Raw genomic sequence first — 17,862 nt, forward strand, 5'->3', positions numbered from 1 at the left:
GGAAGTTGGGAGAATTAGTGACGTTGGAAAGTTCAATATGGCGGCTGACAGTGGTGTCATACCACCGAAATAAGTACGTACATTGGTTTCAGTTAGTGCAGGGAAGCCGCCTATCAAATTTCGTGAAGATGGGGCCATGAATAAGAAAGTTAACCATGGCAAACTTTGTTGACCGTTATGACTGTTACGCGTAGAATTTCGACTGCTTAACTTTTGTAAGTAAGCTGTAAGGAATGAGCCTATCAAATTTCAGCCTTCTACCTACACAGGAAGTTGGAGAATTAGTGAGTGAGTGAGTGAGTGAGTGAGTCCGTCCATCCGTGCGTGCGTCTGTGCTTTGCCTTTTATTAGTATAGATTCATTTACCAGGACAGAATATGGTTTAATTTACAGAAGGTGAAGAAGCAGATGCTTTACAAGTAGCCAAAACAAAATTATTGGCTTATTTTAAACTAAATAAAAAAAACGTAAATGCAAAGGCATATACGTATGCGCAAATTCCTCAACATTGCACGTGGCAAAAACAAAAAGGAATATGGTATCCAAGAAATAATAATTGCAAAAGTGTTGCATGATTAAATATTGGATCACCAAAATATAGCGAACACTTTCATTTAAAATTGTTGTTACGAGAATCGAAAGGAGCAACGTCATATAAAGATGTTGTAACTGTAGATGAAAATACGTACGGTACCTTTCAAGAAGCGGCTCGAGCAGCTGGATTATGTAAATTGGACGACTATATGTATGAAATGATGTCTGATGCCACGTCTGTAATGATGCCTGACAAATTAAGACACTTCTTCTTATACTTAATTATGACAGGGGAAGTTGATGCTTTACAATTATGGGAAGTGTTGAAAGGACCATTATCCGAAAAGTCAAATGTACAAACGACTCTTGCAATCATCAAAGAATTGTTAGAAGCAGAAGATTTAACAATACAACAATTTGGACTTCCACAAGAAATTAAGGAATCAGAGATAAAGAAAGAGATAAAAGCAGACAAAGATGAAACCATGGAAGACCATAGAAAAATATATCAGGAAATGTGCACAGAATTAAATGATGATTAAAGATCCATTTTTGACGCAATTCAAAAAAGAGTCCTCAGAGGAATAAAACAGCAATTATTCTTCATAGATGGACTAGGCGGAACAGGGAAAACATTTTTGTATAAATGTTTACTCCATTATTGTAAACAGCTATTCAAATACATTACATCAATAGCATGGACAGGTATAGCAGCAATTCTTCTTCCATATGGTAAAACAGCTCACAAAATATTTAACTTACCATTAAATATCACTGATGAAAATGTTACATTGAACTGAAAAAAGAAGATGAAACAAGAATTGCAACAGAATGAAATTTTTGTTTGGGACGAAACATCAATGATCCCACAAACAATATTAAATGTAATTAGACACCAAAGGAGACCTTGATATGCCATTTGTATTAAAACATTTACAATTCCCTGTCAAAATAGCATTTGCTATGACAATTAACGAATCACAGGGACAAACATTAGAAAAAGTTGGTTTATTTATAAGAGACAAAGAAATGATATTCACTCATGGACAGTTATACGTTGCATTGTCACAATATAAGTCCAAAAACGGAATAAAAATTCAATGCGATCTTGAACAAAAAATAATTCCAAATATTGTTTTTACCGAAGTTCTAAAATAAAAGGGAAACTAATGAAATAGAAACAATTCCAAGGAATATATCGTAAAAGTGTGTGTCTGGAAAACCAAACACGGGGGTTGGCGAGCGAAGTGAGGAGGGGGCATAACCCTCTGGTTGTTTATTAGAAATTTGTTTAACTCTGAAAAGCATCTTATCTAGGTATCTAACTATGCATCTACTGTCAGGAATGGGCTAGACATGTGTTTAAGGGTTGGGATTCAAGCCCCAGCAATCCTATTTTAATTTTGAACATAACATGAAAAGATTAACAGGTGTAATAGTAACAGCCACTCCTTTTTTAGCCAAACAAGTACTGGGTAGAGGTCCTTCAATGAATGCCCACATCCAGTCAGTGGATCAAATACCTGGCAATCATCTCGAAAGTGGCAGGGCCTCCGTAGCTCAGATGGGAGGGTGGTCATAGATCCTGTAGTACTTGCCCTTTGGAGCTACAGGCGAAAAGGAGGAGGTAGTAATGACAGTACCCCTTCTTGTCCCAGGGTAGAGTGGCTCACCTCAACAGAACCCTGAAGCTGCTCCCTGAATTTGTGATGTGGATTTTAGGCCATACCTCCCACCAGCAGTATCAGAGCATAACATTTAATATTTGTCACTCATTATTTTTCTCTAAATTAAAATGTCTTAAACTACCATGAAACATTTCCTTTGATAATTATCCCAGTATACATACATTCATTTTTGAAAGGGTATGCTTTGTAATAAAATGATGAAATATGTAAGAAAAATTCTACAAATGCTATTAAAATAAACTTGAAGTTTTCTCTTTAAAATCTGACATATTTCAGATTGATGGAGAGTAAGGTAGACCTTAACCAAACAGCAGTGGGCACTGTTCTGGAGAAAAGACTGAACTGGAAGTTGGTCCATTGTGGAGCACACGTATAATCATGTTAAAGAAATTTGCATTTTCATCATTGCCATAGCAACACCTGTTCCTTGAAGTTTGATTTGTTAATAAACTAGGGGGCTCTGCCCCCTGCTCGCTTCGCTCACCCACCCCCGGGTTTGGTTTAAGTGATATACAATTTAAAGAGATTGTTATTTTCATGGGAATTTTTACATATGCATTAATTTCACTATTACTTTATAACTTTTGTAAAAATAATACTTGTCCCTCCGGCCCTGGGACAAGCCCTCGCAGGACGTATAAAGCTGCTCGTGTTGTGAAGGGGGGTCGGCTGAACGCACGTTAAGGAGAAGTGGTCGGGTCATCAGCTGGCTTGTTGCTGCTGGCAAGCTGCGTTTTCTGCTTGTCGTGCTGCACGTCGATCATTTCAAAGCCTGTACAGCAGCTGTCCTTTTGCCACTTCGCATCTCTGCCACTCACGTTGTGTGGGGTATGCTGAAAGCATGCTAAGAAGAAGCGGTTGGAACATCGGCTGCCTTGCTGCTGCTGGAGAGTTGTGTGTTCTGCTTGTCGTTGTTTTAAGAGCTGGGAGCACATAAAGTGTGTCTGCCAAAGGCATTCCAACAACTGCTAGGTTAGATGTCCATGAACTTGTTTTAAATGTTGTCTCACTGCTTTGTCTTGCGTGACATTTAAGTGTCTCTCATGGGACATCAAATTGTCTTCCAAGAAGATCATGTCTCGTCTCCCTAGTCTTCCTCCCAAGATTTTTATTTATAATCGAGAGACAATCAAATAAAACATACAAGTAAAGGACAGGAATGGTTCTCTAGACATCCCCCAAGGTTAAAGCAGCCCAGCAGTTTTAATTTCAGGTGCTCTCAATTGTGCTCCCGTACTGAGTGCGCTAAATTTTACAGATCTTGCTAGACATGGAATTCTTATTAGATATGAAGTGGTAGTTGCCTCACTGGGTAATTGACCCTCCACCCTATTTACATTCTCCACCTCTGCCATATCTAAGAATGAGGTAAAAGGAATAGTCCAACCAGAAATGATATTTTTGGCACATTTAAAGCAACCCTACTGGATTACTGACACATGAATTATGTGGCACAAGTACTGTGAGATTTTTTTTCCATTTTTCCATGGATGTTTTTTGAAACATTTTCCATTGTACAGCATTGGTCACTATTGGTTTTTATTAGAAAAAAGTTCTCTCCATTCTGTATAAAAAGATGAGACTATTTTTTTTCAGCCATCACTGCAAACTACATGGTGTAAGTACCATATAAAAAAATATCAATTTTGGGTGAGTACTCCGTTACCGTTACACTTGGTCAATGAATTCATGCATGTAATACATAACAAGGCAACTGATTACAGTAATAAAAACTGTACAACTCTTTTCATCATCAATTAGTGATATGAGCCATGATTTTCATACATTTTAAAGTTTGTGGATAAGAGTTGTTATGAAAGTGGGTTTTTTTGGTCTTGATAGATGGATGAGAGGATTCTGGTAGTTCAGTTTAGAAATGTATGTTTCTATCCAGAAGATTAAGTTTTTTTCACAATGTGGTGATGGCATCCTCTGATTTTGAAGCAGTCCACATGATTCTCTCCAGCTGTTTCTTGACATTTTGCCACACAATGATGGAGAGATCAAAACATTGTCAGTGATGGATTTGCTAGTAAAGGTCATTGCTTCCTGTGATGCCACAAACCTATTTGTCACTAACATTGAAAAACAGCCTTTGGTGTGCTGTCTTAACCATATTGAATGTACTGAACTGCTATTAGAGTGCTGAAAAGTATACTTAAAAATGATCATCAGATTAAAAGTACCGACTAAAGAACAAAATGATTTATTCCAAAAAGCCCCACCATTAAGCAATGTTAATTCAACACAATGGTCATGTCAGTCTGCAGTAGATTCAGTGTCGTGATTACAGTAATTATGAGTTTCCACACAATTTTAAGACCAGACACATTTACATCAGTTTTACATTATTTATTCTATTGATTTATCAATAATAAAGAACTTCATTTTCGTTGAATGTTTTAGACCTTACATCTATCAAACGGTTATGTTCTGCACAGTGCCTTGCAGCTCCAGGAGTCTCAGTTTGAATCCTGATCCAGTCACTGTTCCATCAGTGTGGATTCTTTTGCAAGTCCTCAATTTCTTTTCCTCATCCCAAAGACATGAAGGTCAGGGTAAAGTATGACTTCTGACTGGAGCAAGTGAGTAAAAGAGTGAGTGTGATCTGCGGCATGGTGCTCTCACGTACTGCCTGCTGAGTTGAGTCATGTCTGCTCACAGCCCTGATATTTGATGACGGATGGATAGATGAATCAATTAATCAGTGTGTACATTTGTCACTTTGCAGCACTTTACATAACCAGGTACAACGTGATTATACTAAGAGAATGTAGCATTTACCATATCAGTATGCGCTGGCGCTACTTTACAATGGACTGGTCAGAACAAACCAGAACAAATTTTATAAAAGCAGTGATTAAATAACAGAAGAGGTGGAAGTAGATGAAGTCGTTATTTATTTGTTCAAGAATTGAGTCCACAGAGCTTCTGACTTACAGTGGTGCAGTGTAGACATGTTTATTTCATAGGTTTTTGCAGCTTAATGACAGCTTATCAAAAGTGATTATGAAACAGTCATGCAGTCAATGTGGCCCACACTGGCAAGTGACAGGGTTTTTTTTTACTTTTGGGGCATTCCAATGAAACAAGCTTTTATATCTGTTGTGTTAGATTAATGTTCATTGCTGAAACATCATGGGATGTTTTGCTGTATTAAGATATAACATACTGTAAGTAACAACTGATTCTTTTTTGTGGCTAATTTAGATTATTCATCTGGGTAGTATAAAAGGACCATGACTTTTATCTACTAAGATATTCAGTTTAGCCCACTACTTGTAGCAATTCTTGAAATGCAACACTCAACTAATATGTCACTGGCAGCAGTGCAGAAACTCCCTAACAATATCAACAGCTCTGTAAGAAACTTGTAATATTTCAAGAGTATGTGGCTATCTGTTCAATTTGTGGTAGCAACAGCCTAACAAAGTGGTTTCTTTTCTTTCCTTTGCAGTGTATAGAAGCCAAGAAATACTGCTGGTATTTTGAAGGGGGATATCCTACATATTTTATGTAAGTACACAACATTATTGACAAGCTTTTGTAAATCCTTTGTTGGCAACGTATATTTAAGACCTTTCATAAAATACTGTTGAACATATACAATGTGAGCTATTCACTGTAAGCAGTAGTTCAGTTTGTAGATGTTTAGAGTGTTGTTTGTAGAGAATGGCATCAGTTATATGATTTGCATGTTGTTGCCAGTGAACACTAATAGGGTTATTGTCATTGCTAAGTATCATAAATTGTACTGTAAATATCGGCCTCATGATTTTATAGCTGCATTTACCTGGATCTGTTGATCCATTGACTCATTTCTAATCCCCACCTTCATTTATTCTTGCTGAATTTTACATTGTGTATCTTCTGTGAAATGTGAGACATTCATTTTAATGGAGAAAATACACCACATCTTTTCATTTTCATAGATATAATCATTGTTATGGTGTGCTCTGAATCTACTGCTTTGTAAACCAAGCCTCTTTGGTTATTTTTTCCTTTGAGTAGATAAGTTAATTGAGTCCTGCCCTAAGTACCTGCCTACTGAGTTGCCTACTGTGATTAAATCACCTGAGTTTGTGGGTGGGGTGTAAGTTTAAAAAGAAAGCTGGTTTGGGTTTTGGGGTAGAGAGTAAGAGGACAAGGACGTATGTTTAACAGAGCAAGGTATGGAGAAAGAGTCAGACTGGGATTATCTGGCTTTAGTTTTTTTGGGTTGTTAAAAGAAATATCATTTTTTTAAGCTAGCCATAGTGGTGGTAATTGTTCTTTGAATTCTTTCAATTGTGGAGTGTGTCTGGCTTTGTAAATTCTATTTACCTAGATAAATGTTGTCCTCCTACCTGTTTTTGTGTGTAACTGTCTCCATTTTTGTGAGTTTTGTTTTGTTTTTTTAAAGATTTGTTTTTTTGTCTTTCTCTCTCTCATATGTTTGTGTGGTCTACTTATGTACCCCTTGACCTTTAATAAGCTGTAACAATCCTATCTAAAAATAACATGATGTTTAGACCTAAAAATGAACAATGGTGCTAATACACTCACAGCTCTGTGTTTAACTGGTTAGGTGCAAGGTTAATGGACAAATTATGGTTACCTTCTAAAATACTGCATATGACTTTACATGCCATATAACTAGGTTGCTTAAAGCAGAGCTATCTTAGAACATAGCAAACACAAATTAGCATGGGTATGTAATGCATGTAAGACCCATTCAAGGTTGGTATTTACCTACTATTGCCAGAAATTCTGCAAGCGTGAATTGGATAAAGTGGATGCAGATAACAAATAACCAGACATTAATAAAAAATATTGTTGATGCTGCTTAAGTACAAGTGTTTAACCAACGGACATGCCTTGTTCTGATCCTAACTTCTTTCTTTTTATGCTATGTGATATGACAGGCGCAGTGTCTTTTGTTTGCTACTGATTTCTGTGTAAATGGTTATGTTCCACATGAAATATGAAATAATTGAGAAGATGTGAAACGTGAGCAAACAATCCAGGATTTTTTTCTTAAATTAATAAAGATACACTTTTTCAGAAGGTCTTTGAAGTACTGTATCCTTATTATAGTACATTCGTAATTCATTGCTTCGAGACATTTATGTGCCATAAAGCAAAAAATAGCTTTGAATTTGGCAATATACAAAACTAACAAAAAGACTAGTTGCCTGCATACATATAATACTACAAGAGTCTGTTATCCATATTGTATACCTTACATAATTAGCATATATTAACATTTATTTAATTACACATTTACTTTGTGTAGAATGAAATCTAATGAAAGGCATAAACTTAAATGAACCACAATATATTCAGATAAATCTAAGTATTAAAAATTCCAGAAGACAGTTCTTGGAAAAGAGTTTAAAAAGAGGTTAAAAAACAGAACAGGATCCAAGGTCATGCTTTAGATTGACTGTGAATAGGGAATCTGACAAGGAAGTAATGAAATTCTGTACATTTGCAGAACACCATCTAGCATCACTGACAATAAGTAAAATTTTATTGTGCAATTTCTCATCTGCATAAAATTAGTGAACAGTGCAATACAGCCATTGAAATCAGTAGATCGTCAGTGCAACCTCTGCACACACGGCCTGCTGAATGCAGTAATATACAGTAGGTATACAGTATAATGAGAAAGATGAGCTAAAGGAGATTAAATCTTTTGTGCTGATCCACTAAATGCAGTATAAAAATGGGAAAGTAGGGACACAGCAAAGAGTAATAAATAGGAAGGAACAATAATTCAAGCCACTTTATATTGGATGGAACAACTGCTAACTATTGTGAGAAAGTGCAAAATAAGCTTTTAGCCTACAGATTTATCGTTTGAACTGTTACAGATATCTTCATTAATGTGTTCTTTTTATTTGCTGCATTAAGTATCTTATATTTTTTAAAACGGGCTACAGACCTTCATTTAACAGTTGGTGCTTCATTTGCATAACCACTAAATACCACAGGTCAAAATCAGCCAATAACGCTCTAACCGTAATAATGTGTGGTTATGTAATGTGGCAGTATTTGCTTCGCCCCATGTACACCTTGACATTTAGTTCTAGGTTTGACTTTGTCCAGTTTTGGTTCCTTAAACACCAGTGACATTAAACTGCATGCTGTGCTGACATTTCTTCTTTCGTAAAAGTGACAGTATCAAACGAAAAGTTATGCTTTGAATTGAATTAAAGTAGGCCTTATCCTTGGAGTTACATTCCGTTCTGTCGTGTGACTGATTTCCTATTTATTTCATTTCATTTGTTTTATGCTATTTCAAGGTTTCTGACTACAAATATATTTTTGATTCTTTACTGGTGGTCCTAGTCCTCTAAAAGCCATTCCCAGATAGGTTAAAATGACAAATTTCAAACATAAGCATAGACTATTTCAAGGTCAGTAATTATGAATGTGCTGTTCTTTTTGATCCTTTACTAGGAATCTAAGCCTCTATGGAACTCTATGAGAAAGAGAAAATTAACAAATTTCTATTACAATCAAGAATATTTAGTAGTGCTGGGCGGTATGACCAAAATTCTATATCACAGGATTTTTAAAAATTGTACCGTATTCAACGGTATTTCTTTTCCATGCATGAGTTAACCACATTTCCACTGCTATAACTGCAGTAGACTGGCTAAGAATAACCTGTTCCACTGTCATGAAAATTGTACATTGTACAAAAAAACATTTTAATGTGCACAAAGTATTAATACAGGTTTGCATGGCCCCATAAAGTGATAGTTTTCAAGCAGGGGGGCATTAATGAGGCACTAATGAAGAGAAGGAATCACACTGCATGACAGCTGCAGTCAAAATATAGAAACTTTTTATTGAAGAAATTTTGCAAACAACTTAAACTAAAATTTTGACAACATATTGTCAACGATCCAAACAGATTTAGTAAAATATCCAGAGGTGCTTGTCAAAAGTTGTATTGCACTGAACATGTCTAAGAAAAGGAATAAATAGTAAATATTTTTTGTAAACCAACTACAGTTTCTGTTAATGTTAACAATCTCTGTCCACTGACACGTTAAAGTGACTTTTTAAACAACTTTACCATCTTTAAACTGCATAATATTTAAATTAATAAATAATAACAATAAAATAAATAATAGTGCAAATTCCAGTAATAATACTATTACTTCAAAACTTCAAAATGCGATTGCATGACCGATGATTGCATGGAGTTAATGAGGTGATTGGGGCGAGCCACACCTGATCATTCTCTATTGCTTCATCGGCTTACTGTGGCGTGTGAATAAGGTGCTGCCCCCAACGGAGATGTATATTTATTGGTGGGCAGGATATGGGGAAGCAAAAAAGAAAAGATAGAACACAAGGAGGTTAAAGAAGGGAAAAGGCAGTCATGGGAGACGATACAGACACCAGGAAGGTGAAAGCAGCACGAGCTGGGACTCCATGAGGGAGCGCAGGCTGAGGCGACCCAGGGGCTGGTTCATCCCACTGACTAAGTGTGTAGAGTGGGGCAAGCGAAATGTAAGACCTCCCAATGGATCTGAGGAGTGTCTGAGTGAGCATGAAGAAAGACAGTCTGGCCGTGCAGTGCGGCGGCAGCCAAGACAGAAGTTGTCAGAAAGCAGCTTGTGCTGCAAAGGCTCTGCCAGCAACGTCTGTAAAGGATGAGCCATGGAGACAGAAGGTGGTGTGCTGCGATCGGGCGAGGAGAGAGACTGCATTTTAGCCTCTATGTTAATGGATTTATTTGACATGGATTTTATCCCCACGTTTCACTGGTTTTATGGATTTGCTATTTATTTGGGTACTGTATTTTTCTGAACACTGCACAATGGACACTTTTGGTTTTACTTTTGACTGTTTTTAACGAAAGCACGTGAGCACTTTCCACCATCCCCTGGCTTCAATGACAGTTCTCAGCTCATCTCAGTCATAACTATCGACAGTGTTGGTTCAACAGACTCCCATGTGGGAAGAGGGAGTCTGTAGGGGACCGGCATCGTCACACTATTACAAAGTAACCAGGTACATTACACGGTATTAAAAAAAAATAAAACAAGTACAACTTGGCTTGCAGTATTATCCAGTAGTATAGAAACAGTATTCACACATTTGAACATAATGGTCCACATCCAAACTTTTAAAACCAAAGTATCTTCATACAACAGACACGGCACCTTTTTTTGTCAAAAATTCTTCTTTGTCATCATCTTCAACTTTATCATCTGCTACAGCTTCTGTTTAGGAATGTTCTCTGTCCATTTTCACTGTTCAATACCTCCACTAACGCATGTACTCTGTTGCATGCCTGTTTAGCGGTGCAACAGTGAAAAAGGTCCCCCCTTAAACAGGTTCCCGCTGCGCCACGTTTCGAACGTTGTTTAGTTTATTTAAACCAGTGTTCCTGTATAAGAAAAATCCATATCATAACAAAAATAAAAAACAATTTTTGGTATGAATCAGTATATAGCCCAGCACTAATATTTAGACGATCTATACAAAATAGTAATCTTAGCCCTAAATTCTGACCCTCATACACTCTAACTTTTTGGAAAGTCTTCAACAGTGTTGTCCACCATACCAAGATGTTATCACAAGCGACTTCCCTCTAGTAATGGATCGCTGCATCATGGCAGTGGCTCACCTAAATGGTAGTGCCCATCAGAAAACAAAATGGTTTTAAACATAACAATAATCAAAACAAAGCTCAAGCAATAGTATTGGTAGAGTACAAATGCATATTTTAATTCTTCAAAGACCCCATAAAAATGTATTTTGGTACCAAGAAAAACTATTGAGCAGTTTAACACAGTTCATAACTAAAGAATGCCCAAAAAGAGAACAGCATACTGACAGTCTACACCTGATATGTCAGAGTCTCATGTCTGTCTGTGTCATATAGTGAGGGACCATGTAGGTATATGAAATGTTTCCTGTGGTTTGTTATGTATGTTACATGAATATAAAAAAGTCAGAAATTTGATGTACTTTACTAGAATTTAATACATTCAAAGGTTTCTTGATCTTGTACTTATTGCAAGCATTTTAGTCAACAGTGATCTGCATAAGCATAAATAATTGTGATTTGCTCATCTCATTTACAAGATACTATATGTGGCAGCCACAGAAGACATAGCAAAAGACCAAATGAAATTGGAATACCACCAGTCAATCTGTCATCCTTTTTCTTCAAATTAGTTTGAAATAAATGGAAGAACTGCTATGGTAGTAAGCAGGAAAGACTCAAAAGAAATAAATACAAAAAATACAATTAAATATAAAACAAAGAAACACTGGTGGGTGATATTTTTTACCTCAAAGATATGACAGGGTGTGTTTGAGTTTCCGTTGTTATAGGGGGCTTGGCTTTGCTCCTGAATGAAGACAATCTATTACCAGCAGGATTTAATCAGCAGTTAAGAAACATTTTTAATCTTTTGATTTGAGCTCCAAGTTAAGAATTGCTGAAATTTAATAATACTAGGAGTACATGACGTACATCAGGAATAGTGGAGAAACAAACTGTAGGAAGAATACAAACCTATGGCGAAAGATACCCATGACTCTGGGAAAGAATGTCTAAGTGATTGTTTGCCTACAGTCTAGAAATTGTGAGAATGACAGCTAAACAAGGATCTCAAAGTAATTGCAGACGTGATGTGAATATTTGAAATCTCCTAGATTTATCTTTTGTGGCATTAAGCTTACACATCAATGTAATCTTGGAAAAAACAGGGAACAGAATGCAGTTTTAAAGAAAGCAATCATAATTGACATGAGCAGTCAAGCCTTTGAAAAAAACATTGCTACTACTGAGGATAAATAAAATTATGCAGTTGTACTAGAACAAAGAAGTGTCATAGCACTTATACATTTTGTGGAAGAAACATGCAAAGCATAGTAACGCTGTGACAAACATTTGTAATAATGTAATGATTTTTGAGCATTACTTGCACTTATTGCTCTTTTTGTCATATGCTTAATAAGAAAATAGGCAATATATTTGTGGGAAATGATGAATGAGACAAGAGTAAAAGATTGGAATAGATTTGATCTAGCACTGCATTCAGTCATGCTAGATCAAGTATGATGTAAAAAGTGATAGATCTTAGTTTAGAGTAGTCATCTATAACAAGTGCCATCAACAACAGCTGAACATAATAGTGACAATTTTGATGCCTGCAGTAGAACGTTTTTTAGATCCAATGCCTTATCAGTCCATTCTGGATCCCATTTGTTTAATTGCAAGATCATGGAGGTCTATCTCGGCAGCACTGAATAGGCTGTTGCTACTTTGTAAATTTTACTCAGATGTTCCTCCTGTATCCCTTATCTGTGTATACTTATTTTTTGACTCTTAATTGACCCAGTATTAATGAGTTTGGTGTTGTATAACTGTACCCTGAAATGAACTGGGTTATTTTGATAATTAAAATTGGATTAAGTACTTGTAAAGTAAAAGCAGTTGATAATTTACTGTACTTAGAAAATGTGAACTATGTCCAATGATGTACTTAAGTAAAATTTTTCCACGCATTCACACATCTAAATTTTCCTCTGGAATATTAAAGTTTAAAGCAACTTAAAAGAACTGTTGTACTCCATCCAAAAAAATATATGTCTTTAAATGTTACTTACCCCTTGTAGTTTGTAATGAGAAAAATGTTTAGTTTCGTGCTGAACAAAGATAACAAAGTTTCTGATGCAGTAGGGTCTATGGTAATAGTAATCAATAACAACAACAACAACAACAACATTTATTTATATAGCACATTTTCATACAAACAGTAGCTCAAAGTGCTTTACATATTAAAGAATAGAAAAATGAAAGACGTAATTATAAAACAAAATAAATCAACATTAATTAACATCGAATAAGAGTAAGGTTCAATGGCCAGGGGGGACAGAAAAAACAAAAAAACTCCAGACGGCTGGAGAAAAAATAAAATCTGTAGGGATTCCAGACCATGATACCGCCCAGTCCCCTCTCAAAAATCAATATCAAAAAGTCCATGAAAAAATCTTACATTCTTCACGTCGCATATTCAACATGTCATGTCATAAACATATGCATTTTTACTTAAATAGTGTTAAGTCATCCACTTTCGTAAGTCACTCTCATAAATGAAAATGGAAAGCACTCAGACACAAAATAGCATTAGAACTGTAGTGAGCACACAACTGCAGTACTACACAGATAAACTGACCTTTGTTTGTTTGTATCCTAGCATGTTACATTTTTGTTCACATGAGCATTTTCTAGAGGTTGCAGCTTTCAAATAATTTTAGGATATTGTATGTGCTTAGCAAATATTATATTTTACTTTCAATGGGTAACTCAACAGGAATGTAACTTGAAATTTAAATCTTGCATTTAGTAATTCAGCTCTTTGAAGGTTATTGCTTTATTCTGTTAGCCATGCAACCCAGAGTCAACTTCTTGTATATTACATAGCCATGCAACCCAGAGTCAACTTCTTGTATATTACAAGGTTTATACTAAAAGTAATGACTTTATTTATGTAATGATTTACTAAACATACAATTAGGAAATTGCTCTGTCAGTCAAATCTCTGCATTTTTGTATTATTTGCTGGAAATTCAATCCCATTTAATGCTTTTTCTTCCACTACGTAGATAGACAGATACATTTGTGATAGAATGGTGTTCTCACGAGGCATTCTGGTTAAACAATACAGCTAGGTTATGTTACCTGCACAGTTCTATGAAGAAAGTCTTACATTACACTGTAACATTCTAACAATTGCGAATAAACATTATTTTCAACAATGATAATAATATTAATAATAATTGTTTACATTATTATAGCGCTTTTCTCACTACTCAAAGTGCTCTACGCTCAGGGATGACCCAGGAAGCGAACCCACAATCTCCTTACTGCAGCATTTTTTTTTCTTTTTACTTTCCCATCTGTAAACATAGGTGGCACTTTTAAAATTTATGTTATCCCAAACTTTCCACTATCTCCTGAACTAAATCATGTACTATCTCGATCTAGCTACTGTTCCCTGATTGTCACTTGGCTTATTGATTTTCATCTTTCTTCTCAATAGAGACATTTTTGCCAGTTGCTGTTTTCTTGATTTAGATATCCTCTTGACACCATTGATACCTATGCAGGCGTCTCCATAAGTCCATATGCAAGTTGAAGTTCTGTGTGAATGTCAGTTTCAGGGATTTCCTTTCTTCACAATAATCTGAATCATAGCACTTGATTGAAACAACATGTCAGCCATTTTCTTATACTGAACTTTGAATATGGGACTGATATAGGTGAGATGATACTGGGAAATACTAAAAATTAATTTTAATATTGTCAGACATTGTCTGGTAACTCCAGTATGTTCATTTCTTTTGACATGGCTATTTACTTGTTTAACCAACATACAATGCATTTTCAGTCTCTGGCTCCATAATAGACAAAAAGTGTTAAAATATGTAACTTAATTTTAATTGCTAGAAATCAGCTTACCCAATGTACTTGTACTTGTTGCTGCTTTTCAGTTGTACTCCCAATTTCATAAACCCCATGTGAAAAACTATAATAAAAATACAAAGGATTTAGCCAAATATTGCTAACATCAAGAGTTTGCCTGTCCAGGTCATGTTTTGGTAATGTTAAAAAACAAATATTATATCTTGCATAAGTATAGGAAACAGGGATGGTTGGGTATTGTACACAATTTGAATGGTGCTTTGAAGGCTAAAGACCGTCCTTGCCAGAAATTGCATCCGATGGGCCGAAGACTAAAGAAACCCGCCTACACAAGCAATTCTCTCTTGAAGCCTTCCAAGTAAACAGAGAATAATTTACTATTTTCACAATTAATTTATTAACAGATCTGATAATCTCATTATAATACCAAAGAATGCAAGAATATATACTGTACATAAACAAGAAAATCATTAAGCATCTAGAATCAAATTGAAAGTGATTTAACAAAAACTGAAGGAAAAAAAAAGATGTCAGGAACTTTGTTTAAATTGAAATAACATAACTAAAGGTCAAAACAAGCTCTAAATGAAAATCTAAATAATTTGTTAGTTTTTTCATATCAAATAATCTAGGTAAACTAATCCAAATGCACTCATTAAATAAACCCTAGATACAAACTGAAAATCAAAAAAACAGAGGCAGTAAGCCTGAATGCTCAATACAGTACGCAAAACAACAAAAACCTAATTAAAAATATGGACTATTTACATGGTGGATCAAAGTTATGCACTATGCTTGGTGATACCAGGAGGTCTGCCCCTGAGGCTCAGTCTTTTAAAAATTAGGGAATGGATTTTACATGATGCCTCAATGAAAATGGCCACCTGAATGTTTGGCACTGTGTCTTTTTTACTTTATCCTAAAAGCACTTAAACTTTTTTTTTTTTTTTGGTGAACAACAGTACTGTGGCCCTTTGAACATTAGCTCCTTAATTGCATAGATCTGTAGGGCTTTTGACTCGCCAAAAATCTTTCTGGGATGAATCAACTAATGAGTCTCTCAGTTCAGATTCTGTGGAAACCATACGGAATATCATCTCAGCTGAATAGTTCAATCATTATGTTCTCCATTAAAATAAAAGCCAAACCAACAATTCTTAAGGAGGACCAGAATAATCTAGGAGCTGTAATAGTAAACTTTGGGATATATGGCCGGTTGGGGGTGGGGGTCCGCCAGGGGCCGCTGCAGGGAGGCTCAGGGACTTGTATTTTCCGTATAGCCATAGTCCATGACCTGGAAGTGCTTCTGTCCCTTAGTCCATGTGATTTCGCAGTACTTCCAGGTCAGATGAAAACTCCTTTTCTTCAACCTGGAAGTACGTCATTTCCTCCGTCCCTGTGACTGGGAAGTACTTCCGGGCTGAAGAAAAAGAGTTTTCATCTGACCTGGAAGTACTGAGAAATCACATGGACTAACGGACAGAAGCACTTCTGGGTCATGGACTATAGAAGAACAGTGGGAGATCCCAGCAGGAGAGCCAAGTTGGGAGGAAGGGTGACTGAGCTGCTGGGAGTGGAGGATTGGATTACTGTATTGATTGTTATTGTTATTATTGGAAGTATTGTGGAGGTCTAGGTGCTTTGTGCACATTATTGTAAGAATACATTTATTATTTTGGAATTTTACGTGGTGTCTGACGTGTTGTCTGAGGGTTCAACAGCGCCCCCTATCTGTCACACCTTGAAAGACCCATCTGCATGCCACTGTGATATAGTGGGGTCCATGGTAATAGTGCCATTTTAAATAAATAATTATGTGCTCAGTCTTATGCAGGGTGTAGGTGTGTGTTTTATTGTGGTGTAAACTGAGGTGTTCGACTGAGTGTGCATTGACGTGCAGATACATGTGAGTCAGCCAATTGCTTCATTAGCGCACTGGAGGCTGTAATCAGCACCAGCACACATGCATCCCTTGAACAGCCTATAAAGTAGCCTGAGTAGGAACCAATTAGATTGGAAAGAGAGGGAGGGATGGAAAGGCAGAATCAGGGTGCTCAAGCCAGTGTAATGGAGAGGAGGCAGACCAATTGTAATGGAGAGGAGTGAGTGATCAGTCTGTCCAGGGGCAGATTGCCCCACCGCTGATAAATGTGGAGGAGTGGGGTACGATGGAGGTATCCTTCCCAGGGATTCCATAGACAAGACAAACATGGTGAAAGGCGGAAGGACAGTTGGCTCTGAGTGTTCCAGCAGACACTGAGGTAGGAAGCCAGGACAAAAGCTGGAGGAGGGATTTTTCAGCTGCTAGCTCCACCAGCTGAATGATCTGTAGTGTAATCTGGGGCTATGAAATAAAGAGGAGATTGAGAGGGAGATAGAATGTAAGGACCAGATTACTACAAGGTTTTATTCTGGTTTTCATCATTTTGAATATTTAATTGACTTTTTAACTAATGGAAGTGCACCAGATTTTACTGACAGCATTACACATTCAATTTGTTTAAATTATTGTTGGGCTGAATAAAAGACCCTGGAGCACTTTACACTTAACCTCTTCCTGACTCTGTGTGTCCTGATTTGCACGGCTTATTCTCAGATATGTTATCGATGGTTCTGGGTTCACATGCTACCAAAAGTCTTGGAGCAGACCTGGACCATCACAGCCATGATGAAAATTATGCAGCCTACAGAGCAGAACTTTCAACCTTGAGTCAGAAACTCACTTGAGAAACTGTCCTGGAAAGAAAAATATCCATATTATAAGTTTAACGAAGGGTGTTAAGAGGGATCACTCCAGAAGGTGAGGAAAGCTTTACAGAACTGGCTTTATGCTGGATTGAAATCTTGAAAGAGGGTTTACAGCTGCACTACGTCATTCTCTTGAAAGTCCTGGGTCATGATTGTGAAGCTTCTGATATTCATAGATAGAATCTGAATATTTATAGGTTTTTGGAATTTGACTAGGGTCTCCTGTAACAGGACTAACCTGAGGTTTAACCCAGATTTTGCACCACTCAGTATCACAAAAAGCATTTCAAAGTCAAAGTAGTCCAACCTAAGCCCTTGTCTCCTGGTTCCAACTTACCTAATGATTTTTGCAGGAACTTTCCACCGTATCTTTAACTTGGCAGGAGCAGCTATTAACACCAGGGAGAGATTCATTGCTTTGGGGACACATTGTACTTAATCTCAGGC

At 36.6% G+C, this 17,862-nt stretch overlaps 1 protein-coding gene across 2 annotated transcripts in view; it reads left to right on the plus strand.

Moving 5' to 3' along the window:
• vopp1 (VOPP1 WW domain binding protein) overlaps positions 1–17,862 on the plus strand; it is a 539,003-nt gene that overhangs the window by 217,705 nt on the left and 303,436 nt on the right. For both annotated transcript variants that reach the window (XM_039753501.1, XM_039753500.1), the window contains exon 2: positions 5,680–5,738. In XM_039753501.1, the coding sequence (XP_039609435.1) occupies positions 5,680–5,738 (59 nt within the window). The remainder of the gene's footprint in view (positions 1–5,679; positions 5,739–17,862) is intronic.

This window comes from Polypterus senegalus, chromosome 5, assembly GCF_016835505.1.
Source record: "Polypterus senegalus isolate Bchr_013 chromosome 5, ASM1683550v1, whole genome shotgun sequence".
Taxonomy (NCBI): domain Eukaryota; kingdom Metazoa; phylum Chordata; class Cladistia; order Polypteriformes; family Polypteridae; genus Polypterus; species Polypterus senegalus.